Here is a 15,536-nt window from a genome sequence, read left to right as displayed (position 1 = left end):
GAGCCCGTGCCCGGCCGTGCATTTTGGGGCCATTTTGGTTCATCTTGGGTGCAGCCCTGTCTGGGCTCTTGTGCTGCCCAAGGTGGGTCCATGGAGGAGATGCTTTGAATAAATCCCTGCTTTATTCTTTAGCTCTGTCTGGTCTCTGCTCTGGCTCAGCCTTCCCAAGGCATCAGTGGGATGAGGACTTTGAGATGTGCTTTGACTGGAGCACACTGGGATTGACTGGGATTGTTCCCACCACTCACTGTCACGCTGTGAACTCGCCCTTCTTGTCCCCCCGTTGGGGTTTTTCTGTCACAAAGCAAAAGCCACCTGCCCCTGTCTGCAGGCACCTTCTACAATGTGCAGCAGCAGCAGCAGCAGCAGCCACCTGAGTATCTGCTGGGATAGGAAGAAGTTCAGATAAAGCAGAGCCCATAAAGATAAGCTGTGGGTGTGTTTGGTGGATTCCCTTTCACCGGGCACGAGGCTCCTGAGATGGATTTCAGGCTGCAGGCTGCTGCCTCTCAGGAGGTTTTTAGCCTCTCCTCTGAACCCTTCAGCCTTTCTCTGAACCCTTCAGCCTCTCCCAAACCTCTCAGCCTTTCTCTGAATCTCTCAGCCTTTCTCTGAAGCTCTCAGCCTTTCTCTGATCAAGGGCAGACCCTGCTCCCGCAGCCTGAGCCGTGTCTGCTGCCAGCTGTGGATGGTCCCAGTAATTTTCCCCTCTCTGTGCCCACTGCACAGGCCTGTTTGGCACCAAACTGCTCCCTGGGATCCTGTGGGTCTTTTGTCATGGATTTACTTGGGAAAGGCCCTCAGGAACAGGCTGTGGCAGCCAGGGAATGTCTCTGGTGCAGACCATGGATTTACCGGTGACGCATGAGGACGCAGCGCTCTCCTCCTCCTCCTCCTCCTGCTGTCAGGCTGCTCTCGCTGTAGCTCTGCTCTCCTTCAGCATTATTCCCTTCTCCCCCATTTTAGGGGTATCATTCCTGCCTGGCTTGTCAGGGCAAGTGAAGACAGGATGGATCTGGCTCCAGGTCACTCCCCAGCTCAGAGCCTCCTTCATCCCACGCCCCAGGGAGAGCAGCAGCCTCAGACAGGGCTCTGGAGCTGAATTCTGTCTGCTGCTGTCAGTGGGATTACAGTGCCACTGCAAACAAATGGGTGAAAAAAATGTTTATTTTTAGAACTGGAACCATGATAAATATGTGGAATTTGTCCAGGGTCTGCCTGCTGTACCTTTTTGAAATGCAAAGTGCATGTCTGTTAAAATACCTCTCCAAAGGTCAGCATAACCTCTGGAATGAGTGTGCTGGCCTTTTAGAAAGCAGGTGAAGCTTCAGATGAGAGCACGGCCCCCAGAACCCAAATCTGCCTCAGTGTCATCTGACACCACAAGGATGGAAATGCTGCCTTGCCAAAAGGGTTTATCCTTCAGTGAGGAGCCTCAGACCATTCCTCTCCCTTCACTTCAGCTTTTCCTTCCATTTTCCTGCCTTTTATATTTGCTGGTGTGTTTGAGGGACGTGCTGTGAGTGTCATGTTTGAAACTGGTGAGAGTGGGGATGAAAAATGGAAAACTGGAATAAAAAGAGGGATGGAAGCTCAAGGCATCCCTCAGTGGGTTTGTGTCCTCTGTGGTGATGCAGCCAGGCTCGCAGGGCTCAGGGGTTGAAGTGTTAGAGAATCTCACATTTTTTCCATCCTTTTAGCTGCCCATGAGGTGGAGGAAATGGTGTTACTCTCTTTTAGACAGGGAAGTGAGGCAGAAAGAGAAGAAATGACTTGCTCCCAAGAGTTGTAGGAATCTCACAGCTGAAGGAAAAAAGAAAAAGAGTTGGCGTCGCTCTTCACTGCCTGTCAGGCACCCTGGGCAGGGTGGCACCTGTGCCATGAGCTCGGCTGCCGTCATCCCACTTTGGGGTGGGGATGCACAGCCGGGAGAGGAGAGGCTCTGGAGCAATAGCAGAGGGAATAAACCGAGCCAAACTGTGGAAGCCGAGCTGCAAATGAGGGCAATTCAAAGACACAATTGAAAGGCACAAACATCCTGTTGAGCTTGGAGTCCCCGTCAGCACCTAATGAGTAAAGCACATGCCCCAGCTCAACCCCAGGCGTGTTTCAGTGGGAAAACTCTGCTTCCCTGCCTCGGGTGGTGGCAGGCTTTATTCCACAGGCAGGTGTTCATGTGAAGGAGGGAGCAGCATTATAAATAAATTGTCCCTTCATTTCCGTCCCAGCGTTTCCTATTGTTTAGCCACAATATGCTTTCCTGTTTTTTTAAAAACAAAACAAACAAAACAAAAAGTGCCAGATCCCGACCCCGAATCCCCCTCTGGTGGGGTGGACCCAAAGCTGTGTTTGAAGCGGGTGCCGGTGTTCTCGCTGTCCTGTCACTCGTGCTGGTGGCACTGGCACTGCCACCTTGGTCCTCTGTGCCTTCTGAAAGGGGCAGGAGAAGAACCTGCATGGGAGAAGTGCCAGGGGCATCACATCCCTGGCAGGAGCCTCTTCTCCATCAGGGGGCTGTGGGAGGAAGGCTGGTGCTGCACTGGCACTGGGAACAAGGGCATTTTGGGGATAGCAGAGAGGAGAATAAAATCTGTCTTCCCTCCTTCCTGCTGCTGGCCAATGTGGGGCATTGAGGCCATGGCACTTGCAGCAACAGGGGGGTTGTTTTTAACCATTTTACAAACAAAAAGCAGCTCAGTGGGTTATAAAGTGAGGGTTTGTCTGCCCAGCCAGGCAGGGTGTGAGGTGGCACAGAGCCCACCCGGTCCCTCAGGAGCCCCTTGGGATCCATCCCAGCTCTGCTGGACCAAGGTCCCAGCTGAAGGGCACAAAGGCTGTGTGAATGCTGATGGAAACAGGGGTGCAGTGTGGGGAGGCAAGGCCAGGAGAGGCTTCACCCTGCCCTGTGCTGGCTGGGTCCCTGCCTGGAGCCCCCAAACCCTGCTCCCTTGGCAGCAGCTCTGTTTGTCAGGAGTGCTGACAGGCACACATGGAGCAGCACCCACATGAGCACGGGTGGGCTGTGCTGGGAGCAGCCATTTCTGCATTTTAGCTCTTCAGCAGGCAAGGAATGAGATTTCTCCTGGAAATACAGAAAGAAATGTCCCTTTCTGGGGAGCCCTGCCGTGCTGGGGCCTGGCCTGCAGTGCTGCTGGGGCAGAGGTGCTGTGATGGGCAGGGGGACTGAGCCTGGGGAGGATTTTCCCTTCCCCATCTGCTCCAGGGCTCTTTTCCACAGCCCCAGCATGGAACTGGCACCCTCCCCTCACTGCCTGAGAGCAAGGATGCATTAATTTCCACTGGTGTTTGACAGTATTAACCACTGCACAGCAACTGTCACGTGCAGGACAAAGCAAGAGACACAACACCTTTGGATTGTTATTTATATCTTACTGCAAACAGGAGCTTTTTGCCTTCATAGCCCTTTGACTCCTGTTGCAGGTGCCTGATTTGAAGGGCTAATCCTGTGCTCAGATCTTGCTGCAACCTCTCTTCTCTCTGCTCAGTGCCTCAGTGCAGGTCCCAGCCTCTCACTGCCCTGTCTGCTCTGGTTTAGCTTCCAAAACAAAGCTGCCACCACTGCAGCCCTCCTGCCAGCTTACCCAGCTGAGCTCCCAGGATCTTCTGGTGGTTTTTTTCCAACGGAGAGAAACGACAGAAAAATCCTTCCCTTGTCACAAAGCAAAGCCTGGGGTTGCACACAGGGAGGGAGCAGCTTGAGGGAAGGGCCTGGCAGGTGGCTGCTAAAGCTTCAAGCATGGCAAAAGTGTTCAGAATAATTGTGAGCATGTGAGGGGGGTTTATATTTAACAGGATGGCTTTGGGCATTCAGAACGTGTTCCATTTTTGTTTTAAACATCTACAAAGCCAGGTGCAGAGACAGGAGGAGAGGTGGAGTGGGTGGGGAATGGGGAGACCAAATTCCCTGGAACACCATGGTGGTGGTGGGAGCCCAGGACCTGGAGCAAGTCCCCATGTACTCAGGGATATGCAAAAGACGTTGTCTCCACCTCAGGGAGCTTCTAGCTAAGGCTTAAGATTCAACGTTGAGCTTTTTTTCATTTCAGCTTCATGCCTGTGTGAAGCTCACTTTAGGTCCCAAATCTGCTTTTCTTGAAGTCAGTCTCAGAATTGCTATTGACTTTAAATGCTGCAAGATCTCACCCATCAATTCTCCCATCTGTAAAAGGAGGATGGCAGGATTTCTGTGCCATCTGCGGTGCTGTGAAGCTGAAAACAATCATCATTTATAAAGTGCTTTGAGCTCAAATGGGAACTTCTGGGTAAAGGCAAGGATGAAATGTTCCTGAATGTGCCAGTTGCATCTGATATCTGAGCCAGGGGCTGGGTTGAAGGTTTAGGAGGAACAGTCTGGTGTTGCAGAGGTGTTCCAGCTGCTGAATGTCTGGGATTATTTGTGCTGGTCAAAAGTTCCTGTTCATCATTACAAAATCAGGGCACAGAGGAGCTGGTGGCTGCATGTCCCACAAAAATCTCCTAAAACCCATGCTCCCCTTTAGCATCTGTGATTTTTTAACAACCAGAATTCTCAGAGCTCCTGTCTCTGGCCACCATGTGAGTTAACAGCACGTGCACTGCAAGGAGGAAACTTGGAGCTACAGATGTTGGGCTTTTCTGAGGGCAATAGGAAGCGTCTGATGGGAACAAAGGACGTTCCTTCCTCTCCAGCTTTGCAGGGAAGCTGCCTAACCTTGCTTGACACATTTTTGCAGAAGGCTGAGAGCCAAACTGGGACGGCAAAGAGCAGGTTGTGGTTAAGCATGCTGTGTGAAGGTGAAATATTGAGAGGCTTGGAACACAAGCCCTGTGAGGAACAACTGAGGGAGCTATGGGGGTGTTTAGTTTGGAGAAAAGGAGACTCAGAGGTGATGTTATCACTCTACAGCTCCCTGAAAGGTGCCTGTGCTCAGGTGGGGCTGGGCTCTTTCTCCAGGCAGCACTGACAGAATGAGAGGACACAGCCTGAAGCTGCACCAAGGGAAATTTAGGTTGGATATTAGGAAAAAGTGTTTTCCAGAAAGGGTGATAAAGTTCTGGAATGGCTGCCCAGGGAGGTGGTGGAGTCACCATCCCTGGGTGTGTTTAACAAAGCCTGGGTGTGGCACTGGGTGCCAGGGTTCAGTTGAGGGGTTGGGGCTGGGTTGGACTGGATGATCTTGAAGATCTCTTCCAACCCAGTGATTCTGTGAATTCTATGGGATTCTGTGAGATTCTATGTGTGATTCTGTGAGATTCTGATTCTGTGATTCTGTGAATTCTGTGTGATTCTGTGTGAATTCTGTGTGATCCCGTGAGATCCTGTGACACTCCACCTCTTGCCAGAGCGCTGCAAATCCCACCCAGCCGAGCCGAGCCCTGCTGACATCTGTCCTTTGTCCCTTTGCAGACACGAGCCACCAGGCACGCTCGGTGTCCAGCCGTCCCTACTACAGCCTGCCCAACAGCAGCAGCCATGAGCGGCGCTCGGTGCTGGCTCTGGCGGAGCCGCCGCGCTTCCACTCGCAGGCCAAGGGCAAGAACGTGCGGCTGGACGCGCACTCGCGCCGGGCCACACGCAGGAACAGCTTCTGCAACGGCGTCACCTTCACCAACCGGCCCATCCACCTCTACGAGAAGGTGCGCCTCAAGCTGGTGGCCGTGCACCACGGCTGGAGCGGGGCCCTGCGCTTCGGCTTCACCATCCACGACCCCTCGCAGATGAGCTCCGAGGAGATACCAAAGTACGCCTGCCCCGACCTCGTCACCCGCCCCGGCTACTGGGCCAAGGCCCTGCCCGAGAGGTTTGCGGTCAGGGACAATATCTTGGCCTTCTGGGTGGACCGGCACGGCAGAGTTTTCTACAGTATTAACGATGAGGAGCCCATCTTGTTTCACTGTGGTATTAAAGTTTCCGGGCCTCTTTGGGCGCTCATAGACGTCTATGGAATTACCCATGAAGTGCAAATTTTAGGTAAGTGTGTCTTTGTGGCCTGTGGGCTGCTCTTCTGCTTGCTCTTTCTGATGCATGATCTGTGTGAGCTTTTCTATGGGACACTTAAGAAAATTAATTTGCTGTTGGTTTTGTACCGCCAATTAATCATTTTTCCTCTGCCAGCAGTAGCAATATATTCCAGAGATGGCAGTGATGAAAAGTCCTAAGGCTGCACATTATGGGAAGGGATAAATGGAAATCTTTACCTGTAATTCCACTCAGCTTTCCCTGAGCTGGATGTGCTGCTTTGGCATGGAAAAACATGGAGCAAGGTCCCAGGGACTGAGGAGACAAAAAGGACCAGTTGTGACTTTGTCTATTCTTTCCCAGCTACCAGTTACTGCCAGTCCATTGGAAAACTTTGAGTAATTGCCCAAGAGTTTCCTGGAGCCCTTCCTCAGCCCCTCTCTCTGCTCTTGGCCATGGTCCCCCCCAGGCTGGCACTTTGAGGGGCTGTGTTGGCACTGTGACCCTTCCTTGGCACAGGGACATCACTCAGAGCCCTGGAATCAGGTGGAGTCTGGCTGGTTTACAGCCTCATCCATAGGGAGGGCTGCAAGAGGGGATGAATCTGTTCCCATTAGCAAACCCAGCTGATGGCCATGGAATGATTTTCCTTTAGTGGCTTTTACAGCATTGAAATTTCTAATTAATTCAGCGTTAGATGGAGTGTTTGAACTGGGCTGCACCACAGGGAACACTTTTAAAATCCAAGAGAGTTGCCCTTTGCCGGAGACTCCTTGGAGCTGATGGAGTTTGAACAGCCCAAGGCAGCTGCACCTGCCCCAGGGGATGGTGCTGCCAGCCTGGCACAGAGCAGGCACCAGGGCTGAGCTGTGGAATGGTGAGTCCAGAGGGCAGGCAGCTCCATCACACATCCTTCTCAGCAGTGCCAATTATTTTACAGGCGAGAAGGCCACACATAAACAATGCTTTTCCCTGTCTGCTGTGCCTCAAATGTGTAATTAAACTGCACCAGCAGCTTGTCCTGTAATTGCAGTTGTGACACACTCCAGCCTCTGGTGCTCATCACAGAGGAGAAGGAATGTTTGCTGTATTGGCTAAGGCAGCTGCTTTACCAGAGCTCTTCTTTCTCCTCATTAAATTGGAGCCTGAAAAATAAAATGCAGCTTCTTTCTGCTCCCCACCACCACTCCTGCCTGCAGCATCCAAGAGTTCCCAGTGAAAAGCTCAGGCTGAGAGCACCTGTACTCTGCTGGGAGGTTTTTTTAAATTAAAACACCAAACCCCCCACACTGCCCCAGGAATCAGGGCCATACTCAGCCACCTGGGGCACCAGGGGACCTGAATTCCTTGCTTAAGGATCTTCTTGTCTCTGCCTCATCCTCCCAAAATGTTCCGAGTTGAGAAAATTGTGAAATCCAGTTCTGAGGCATAAAATGTGTCTTTCAGCATCACGAGTCACAGAATGGTTTGGGCTGGAAGGAATCTTAGAGATCATCTCATTCCAGCCCCCTACCATGGGCAGGGGCACCTTCCACTATCCCAGGCTGTTCCAAGCCCTGTCCAACATGGCCTTGGACACTTCCAGGGATGAGACACCCGTCATGAAGTTTGGATGTGTCTGACTCCTCTGTGGGAGCATTTCTTGCCACACAAGCTGTGCTGGCTGAGAAGGAGCTGCTCCAGCCATCAGCCCACCCCAGTGGCCTCTCCTTCCTGGGTTTCTGAGTGAGGCAGGTTCTGCTTTGCAGCTGCTGGGTGGATTTGGGTGTTTTTCCTTTTTTGCCAAAAGCCTGGGGATTCTCTCCTCCAGGGAGCAGGCAGTGTTGGTGCTGGGCTGCTTCACCCCTCTCCATCTCTGGGAAGACCAGGAGTCATTCACACAGACTCTTAAATTCCACATGCTCTGACTTTGCTCAGTGCATTAAACCCTTCAGAGTGAAGTGTCCAGCTGCCCCTGCAGGGCTGGAGGTAGAAGGGTGAACAGTCCCAAACTTTCCCACACCTTTATATCACCCCCAAGCCTGGCATGGCTCAAGTGGAAATCTGGGAAATTAATTAAGGATCAACATCCTGACTTTCCCTTTGCTGTGAAAAGGGAAAACAACCTTCTGCTGTAAAAGCTTTCTAACACCTGCAGGAAGTAGCTTTTGTGACAAGCTCTCCATTCAAAACCTCTGCAGGGCTGTGAACACCCCTGAGATATGAGGCTTGAAATGACCTCTCTGGGACACACCTGTGCCTGGACACAGGTGTAAGGCATTGACAAGGAGTGTGGAAAGAATATCCATTCATCCTTGAGTCCATCACTTGTGGACCTGTCTTGCACAAGACCTTGGGACAACAAAATATTGAGTTTTTTTTTTTTTTTAATAATATAACCTCAGAGCTATCAGATCCTTCTGTCAGAAAGCTGTAGGAGCACACTGGTTTCCAGCTTTTCCCCATTTCCCAGTGCAAGGAGCTCCCAGATCACACAGGTACTTTGGAACACTTGGTTTTCCTTGGCTGGTGCCAGATGCAGCCACTCTCTGTCTGCTCCACGCGTGACTCTGCACCAGGAGCTGGTCATTAGTCGTTGACCCGTGGCTGCTTTTTCCTCATGGAGTCTGTAGGCTGCAATAACAACTGTAAGCATAAAAGCAGGCGGTTTTCTCTTGACTAAAGCCTCTGTGCCTGGGTTTCTCTCACAGACAGCATGTTTGCAGAGACCATGACCACGGCCCGGCTCAGCACCGCCCGGCTCAGCACCTGCCTTCCCCAGAGCAACCACGACTCGGCCAACTTCAACAACAACGAGCTCGAGAACAACCAAGTGGTGGCCAAAATTGCAAACCTGAACCTAAGCCGGGTACCAGGGCTTGGGACTGACAACCACATCATCCCCTGCTGCCCCAGCCGGCGGCAGCACGCCCAGGGAGTCCCGGCCTTCCTGGACACCGACCTGCGCTTCCACCCCACCCGCGGCCCCGACATCACCTTCTCCCAGGACAGGATGGTGGCCTGCACCAACTGGCAGGAGAGCAATAGGACCTTGGTGTTTTCTGACCGGCCTTTGCACATCGGGGAGAGCCTCTTTGTGGAAGTAGGACACCTGGGGCTGCCCTACTACGGGGCCCTCTCGTTCGGCATCACCTCCTGTGATCCGAGCACTTTGCGGACAAACGAGCTCCCAGCGGATCCGGATTTTCTCCTGGACCGTAAGGAGTACTGGGTGGTTTACAGGGCCTTCCCAGTGCTCAACAGTGGTGACATCCTCAGCTTCATGGTCTTGCCCAACGGAGAGGTGCACCACGGGGTCAACGGGGCCAGCCGGGGCATGCTCATGTGCGTGGACACCTCACAGTCCCTCTGGGTGTTTTTTACCATCCACGGTGTGATCAACCAGCTCAAAATCCTGGGTAAGTGCAGCACATGGAGCACCTGGCTGGAGTAGGTTCCTGGGCCAGAAGCAGAGCTCTGGGTTTGCACTCAGAGTGTTCACTGATGGGAGGATGCAGCTCGTTGTGTTTGCAAACAAGAGTGACAAAGCATGGTGCCTGTCACAGAGATGTGTGCAGCCTCTAGGATTGCCCCAGGAAAGAATGAGGCTTGGGAGATAAAACAAGCACCAGGCAGAGAGGCAGAGATGGCTGTGGGGGGCAGCTTTTTTTCAGTGGGTTTGTTTATAGAAGGGAGTTTTTACAAACAGGGATGGTTGTGGGGGGCAGCCACTTTTCAGTGGGTTTGTTTATAGAAGGGAGTCTTTACAAACAGGGATGGTTGTGGGGGGCAGCTGTTTTTCAGTAGGCTTGTTTATAGAAGGGATTCTTTATAAACTCCCTATTCCAGCCCACAGGTATTAAACGTCTGCCTTGCTAAGGATGGTGATTTTTATGGGCACAGCTCTGGTTTAAGCATGGGCAGTAATTGCTCCTGAAGCACTGCCACAGCTCAGGGATCAGCTGGCACTTCTGATCCATTGCTGGTGACCAGTTCCAGCCTTTCTCATTTCCTTCTGTTAAGGATTCAATCAGAAAAGCAGATGTTAATGACTTTGTAAAGCAGGTTTTCTTCATCCAAAGCAATGGCTTTTCCCAGCTGACAGTGTGACAGCCACAGCTGGAGCCCACTGCTGCTGGGGAGAGTGGGACCGTGGGGAAGAGGAAAGGCAAATATTGCATAACCTGGTGCTTGCTTCTCTGAAGCTGAACAGGCATCATACAAAGGCATAACAAGGTCCAGACCCTGGGCTCACATCCAGAATCTTGCCCTACGTTGTTTCCAAGGGGCAGCATTAACTCAGGACTTGCCCTGAAGTCGCTGTGTGGGGGGGTGGGAGCAGCTCAGCAGGCTGAGGGGTTTGGCCAGGTTTGGGGTGTCCCTCTGTGGGCTCAGCTCTCTCCTGTGTTCCCAGGCACGGTGCAGTCCAGCCCAGGGACGGTGTCTCCCTCAGGATCTCCTGGTGGCTCCCAGTATGACAGTGACTCAGACATGGCCTTCAGCGTCAACAGGTCCTCATCAGCCTCCGAGTCCTCGCTGGGTAAGGACAGCCAGCCTCAGCCCCAGGGAGGGGGGTTACCTCTCCTGCCAGGCCAACAGAAGGAATGGGAAGAAAACACAGTGCTGGAAAGGTTTTCATGGCCTGGAGAAGGGCTGTGCATTGGTTGTATCAGCCCCAGTGTGGCCAGCAGGAGCAGGGCAGGGACTGTCCCCTGTGCTGGGCACTGCTGAAGCTGCACCTCGAATCTTGTGTTCCAATTCTGTGCCACTTGAGATGAGAAAGACATGGAGGGGCTGGAGCATGTCCAGGGAAGGGAATGGAGCTGGGAAAGGGGCTCAGCCTGGAGAAAAGGAGGCTCAGGGAGGACCCTCTGGCTCTGAACAACTCCCAGACAGGAGGGGACAGCCGGGGGAGTTGGGCTGTGCTGCCAGGGAACAGGAACAGGATGGGAGGAAACAGCATCTAGTTACACCAGGAGTGGTTTAATTCAAATATAAGGAATAATCTCTTTATGGAAAGGGTGGTCATGTATTGAACAAGCAGCCCAGGGAAGTGATGGAATCACCATCCCTATGTGTTCAGAAAATGTGTGGATGTGGCACCTGCCCCATGTGTAGAAAAGGGCTAACAGGCTCTGACTGCTGCACGTTGGAATACACTGGGATTCACTTGGCCAAAGAACCAAGCAATGACTAAGGACAGCCTTAAAACCTGCCTTAAGTGTGTCACACAGTGTCAGCTTTGCTCCATCCCAGTTGACCAGCTTCATTCTCCCTTTTCTTTTGCAGTGACCGCCCCCAGCTCCCCTTTGAGCCCCCCCATCTCTCCTGTCTTCTCCCCTCCGGAGCCATCGAGCAGCAAGAACGGGGAGTGCACCGTGTGCTTTGACAGCGAGGTGGACACGGTGATCTACACCTGCGGACACATGTGCCTCTGCAACACCTGTGGTCTTAAGCTGAAGAAGCAGCTCAACGCCTGCTGCCCCATTTGCCGACGGGTCATCAAAGATGTGATAAAGATTTACCGTCCGTAGGGGCTGCAGGAAGGGGGAACGCCGCTAGCAACCCACGCCTTTCCGTCCCTGCTTCTGGGTTATCGTGCTGGTCAGTCGTTATCCAGTGGCTCGTTATCTGTGTTTCCTTATTTGACTGCTAGGGCACAATTCAGGGAGCAAAGCTGAGGATCGTGTGGGGCCCGGGACCTGAGCCAGCTGCAAATGAGAAATTTCCCCTGCAAAGGCTCTTTTTTCTCTCCTCCTGCTGAGGGGGAGGCTCGCTGTGCTGTGGGTTCAGATGGGGAGGTTGTCACTTGGGCAGTGCCAGATGCCACTGGGCAGTGCCAGGTGCCACTGGGCTGCCCGACCCTAAAACCCCACAGCTCTGGGCTGCTGCCAGGGGCTTGTGCTGTGGTGGAGTAAAAATGGGATAAAGCCCAGCAGGAGGGTTCAAAGTGGACAGAAATGATCTGGAAATGTCATGTAAGGAGAACCAGCTCAAGCCAAATAGTGACACAGCCAGACTGTCACTTATTGGGGTTCTGTCCCCATGAACAGACTCATGGGGACATGGAGGAGCTGGTCTGGGCTTAGATAATGCAGATTTTTCTTTCTGAGGCAGAACAGGGACTTCTGACCACGGAGGCTGAGAGCCAGGGAGCTGCCCTGGGGTAGCAGTGAGGAGCAGGAGCCCACACAGAGCCCCTGTAGTGATGGAGCTGCAGGAGCTGTGAGGGGCACCTTGGGCACTGCCCTGCTGCCTTCTGAAGCCATAAACACAGCCTGTGGGTGACAGGGGTGTGTGGATGGGACACTGCAGTGGTGGCTTTGCCACCTGCAGGCACACACCTCTGCACTTTGCTCTGCCCTCCTGGAGGTGGCACAGCTGCTGTGTCACCTGTCCTGACTGTCACCTGTGCTAGACCTTCCCCTGCAGCCAGTGCCATGGCAGGGCTCAGCCTTCCTCCCGCCCCACCACGGGGATTTTTGGAGGCTTTGGTGAGAAATTCATTTCTGACCCAGTCCCATCAGGCTCACCTTTATTTCTGGGGACTGTATGTGCTGATTTTACTTGTTCTTTCTTTCCCAGCACAGCTCCCAGCTGCCTGCACGCTGGGTCTCAAGTGTACCTGAGACCTTGCTGAGAAAAAACAGGGACTATCTCACTTGGCTTTACTGAGGAGGAAAGAAAAAGGCTCTGAGGCTGAATTAGATGGTGGGAATTTAAAGGTAAATGGGTTTTGGGTGTAATGTCAGCTGCAGGCAGCACCTGATTGTTCAGTACCAGGGCTGGTGTGAGGAGCTCAGCATCCTCCTCCCTGCTGCTCCAGTCTCTGTCCTTTGCCCATTGCACAGCCCCTATCCTGTCCTTCAGCCCCAGCCTGGCCAGTTTCCAGCTGCTTCAGGCTCAGAAAGAGGGAAAAAAGATGGAAATGGGAGGATGAGAGGAGCTGTGTCCCTGCAGCTCGGTGACCATGTGCTACCAAGTGCACAAGAACAGCTTTTCAGAAAGGTGCAATTACCACATTTTAGCCTGGAAAAGGGAAAAAATGGAATGATAACTCCTGTACATTTCAGAGCTTCTGAGCACAGAGGGAGCCTGAGGGATGTCTGCCTATTCCCTCTCTCCTCCAAGGCTGTGGGTGTGTGGTGCTGCTGCCCAGGTGGGGGCTTGGCTGTGCCAGGAGAGCTGGGTTTGGCTACTGGCCTGTGCCAGCCCTGTGCCAGCCCTGTGCCAGCCCTGTGCCACGCTGCCATCAGGGAGGGCACAGCCAGGGAGCAGCTCATCCTCCTCCTGCAGCGGGCTGTGCTCACAGGGCACCCAGAAACCTTTTGTTTTTTCCTTGGAGTGCTGATGAACATTTTTATTGAGTGTGGAAGGAGAGGCTGCTGTGACCTCTCAGCCATGGCCCTGCACGAGGGCCCAACAGCTTTGCAGAGCCCTTTTTGAAGACCTTTTTGGTGCCACTGGCTGTGCCACCACCCTGAGCAGAGCCACTGCACCTTTCAGTCCCACCTGTCCCCGAGGAGGAGCCAGGGCACATTCCCTGCATCTGGAGCTTTTCTGGACCTCCCAGCTGTCCTGCACCCCAGGGAGCACAGGCTCTGCTTTGCCAGGGATGTCCCAGCCTCACGCTGGCAGAGCCAGGCCCAGCTGTGGGCAGTGCCAGGGTGTGTCAGCACCTGCCTGGGCACTGCCAGCCGTGGGAAGCCTTTCCCTGGGGAGGAATCCAAGGAGAGCTGTTGGAATGCCCAGCCTGGATCAGGTCTGGGCCGTGCCCAGGGTGCTGTCCCAGCTCCAGGGGTGCCCTTGGGTCACTGCTCCCAGTGACACCAGCGGGGCAGAGCCCCCCTTGCTCGGTGCCACCTCAGGGCCTCCATCAGCAGGGTGGGTGCAGCCTGGCTGGGGTTTTTTTGGTGTAGCTCTGTTTTGTATTTTTAAGCCAGCAAGGAGAAACACCAAATCCACCCCAGGAGCTGTTCAGGACACTTTGCAGAGGCTGAATTTTTGCTGTAGCAGCCAAAACCAGTTTGCAAGGAGGGGCAGCACCCAGTGAGGCCAGCAAGGAACCAAGAGGGATGGGAGAGCAGTGGACCTGTGGCCCTGCCTATCCAAGAGCAACAGGAATTTTCCAAAATAGGCCTCAAAAAAAAAGAAAAAAAAAAGAAAAAAAAAAAAAGATTTCCAGGAAAAGGTAGCCTCTTACAGATTTCATTGTTAGTATTCGTATTGCTATTTTTTTTAAACAGTCCAATGATATATGATTTGTACAGAAGATCTGTTTGTGCCTTATAAGGGTGTCTGTGCACTTTTTATCCTTTTTAAAGCAACTTTTAAAAAGAAAAAAAAAAAAAAGATGGGGGGAGAAAACCAACACAGATCAATGGTAGTTTTATAGAATTTTGTGTTCACTGAGAATCCTGCTTTATACATATATATATATATGTATATACACACACACATATATATATATATATATTTAGGAGTGAAAAAGTGTTTATTTCCATGGATTTTCCCCTCCTCTCCTCCTTAACCATTGTTTGAAAATTTAAAGAAAAAAGGAAGAAAGGAAAGAGATGGGGGAACTCTTTTACCTCTCCCCCTTTCTGAGGCAGTTCCTCTCTTGTCGTTACCTTTATGATTCAATACTGTGACCTGTATTATCTTGTTGAAGCTGAATCAGCTTTTGGACCTCTGTATTAGGCTTTTCCAGCAAAATTTTGGGGGGCCTGGGGAGGGAGGGCATCGCACGAGGGAGGGAGCTGCACCTCTACATGTCAGTGCTCTATAGTGTTCAGTGCTGTGTGTTTTCCTTTTGTCCATTTACCTGTTTTCCATGAATATAATTTTGACTTGTTTATGAAACAAATAAACCTTTGGCTTGTACAGAGTGCTCCAGAGTGCTTCAAAGAGTTTGAGCTGGGGGGGTGAGACAGCCTTGATTTGCAAAGTGAGGAAAGACTAATCCAGAGGGGCAGAGACTTCCAAAATAATAAAAACAACTTTACAAACCTTTCCTGAGCTTTGCTTTGCTCCTGGGAGTCACTGCCCGGTGGCTGCTCACTCCCTCCGTGGGCTGGGAGGCTTTGCTGGCTCATTTAACCCTGCAAATCCTTGGAAGTTTGGGGGACAAGGGTGCATTGCAGGGCTACAGAGGTGGAAGGCTTTGGTGGCCTTCACAAAGAGCCCCAAATTTCTTATGCACTCACCAGCCTGGCCCCTTCCTGTTCCCTGCTGAGGCTGAGGCAGCCAGGGGTGATGGAGACACAGCAGGAGGCTGATTTTAATTTTAGTTTTTTTCCTTTTCTCCTTTTTCCTTCCCCTTTTCCTTTTACCCTTCCCTTTTCCCTTTCTTCTTTCCTTTTCCTGTTTCCTTTCCCCTTTTCTTTCCCCTTTTCCTCTTTCCTCTTCCCTTTTCCTGTTTCCTTTTCCCTTTTCTTTTTCTCTTCATGTGGAGTGGAAAAATTCATCCACAACTCTGCCCTGCCAGAGCTGAGTGTTCACACAAACCCCTCGCTCACTCTGGGTGCTGAAGGAGCTGACAATTTATGTCAAAATGCCTTTTTAGACACTCTGCTGCCTCAGTTTACCCCCAGAATCG

At 52.2% G+C, this 15,536-nt stretch overlaps 1 protein-coding gene across 1 annotated transcript in view; it reads left to right on the top strand.

Moving 5' to 3' along the window:
* NEURL1B (neuralized E3 ubiquitin protein ligase 1B) overlaps positions 1-14,821 on the top strand; it is a 33,466-nt gene extending 18,645 nt beyond the window's left edge. Inside the window, exons 2-5 of the mRNA XM_054643079.2 lie at positions 5,408-5,971; positions 8,650-9,357; positions 10,353-10,478; positions 11,228-14,821. Of these exons, the coding sequence (XP_054499054.1) occupies positions 5,408-5,971; positions 8,650-9,357; positions 10,353-10,478; positions 11,228-11,472 (1,643 nt within the window). The 3' untranslated portion in view covers positions 11,473-14,821. The remainder of the gene's footprint in view (positions 1-5,407; positions 5,972-8,649; positions 9,358-10,352; positions 10,479-11,227) is intronic.
* The last annotated feature ends 715 nt before the right edge of the window (positions 14,822-15,536 follow it).

This window comes from Agelaius phoeniceus, chromosome 15, assembly GCF_051311805.1.
Source record: "Agelaius phoeniceus isolate bAgePho1 chromosome 15, bAgePho1.hap1, whole genome shotgun sequence".
In the NCBI taxonomy this organism is placed as follows: Eukaryota; Metazoa; Chordata; class Aves; order Passeriformes; family Icteridae; genus Agelaius; species Agelaius phoeniceus.
This window is presented reverse-complemented; position numbering and strand designations above follow the sequence as displayed.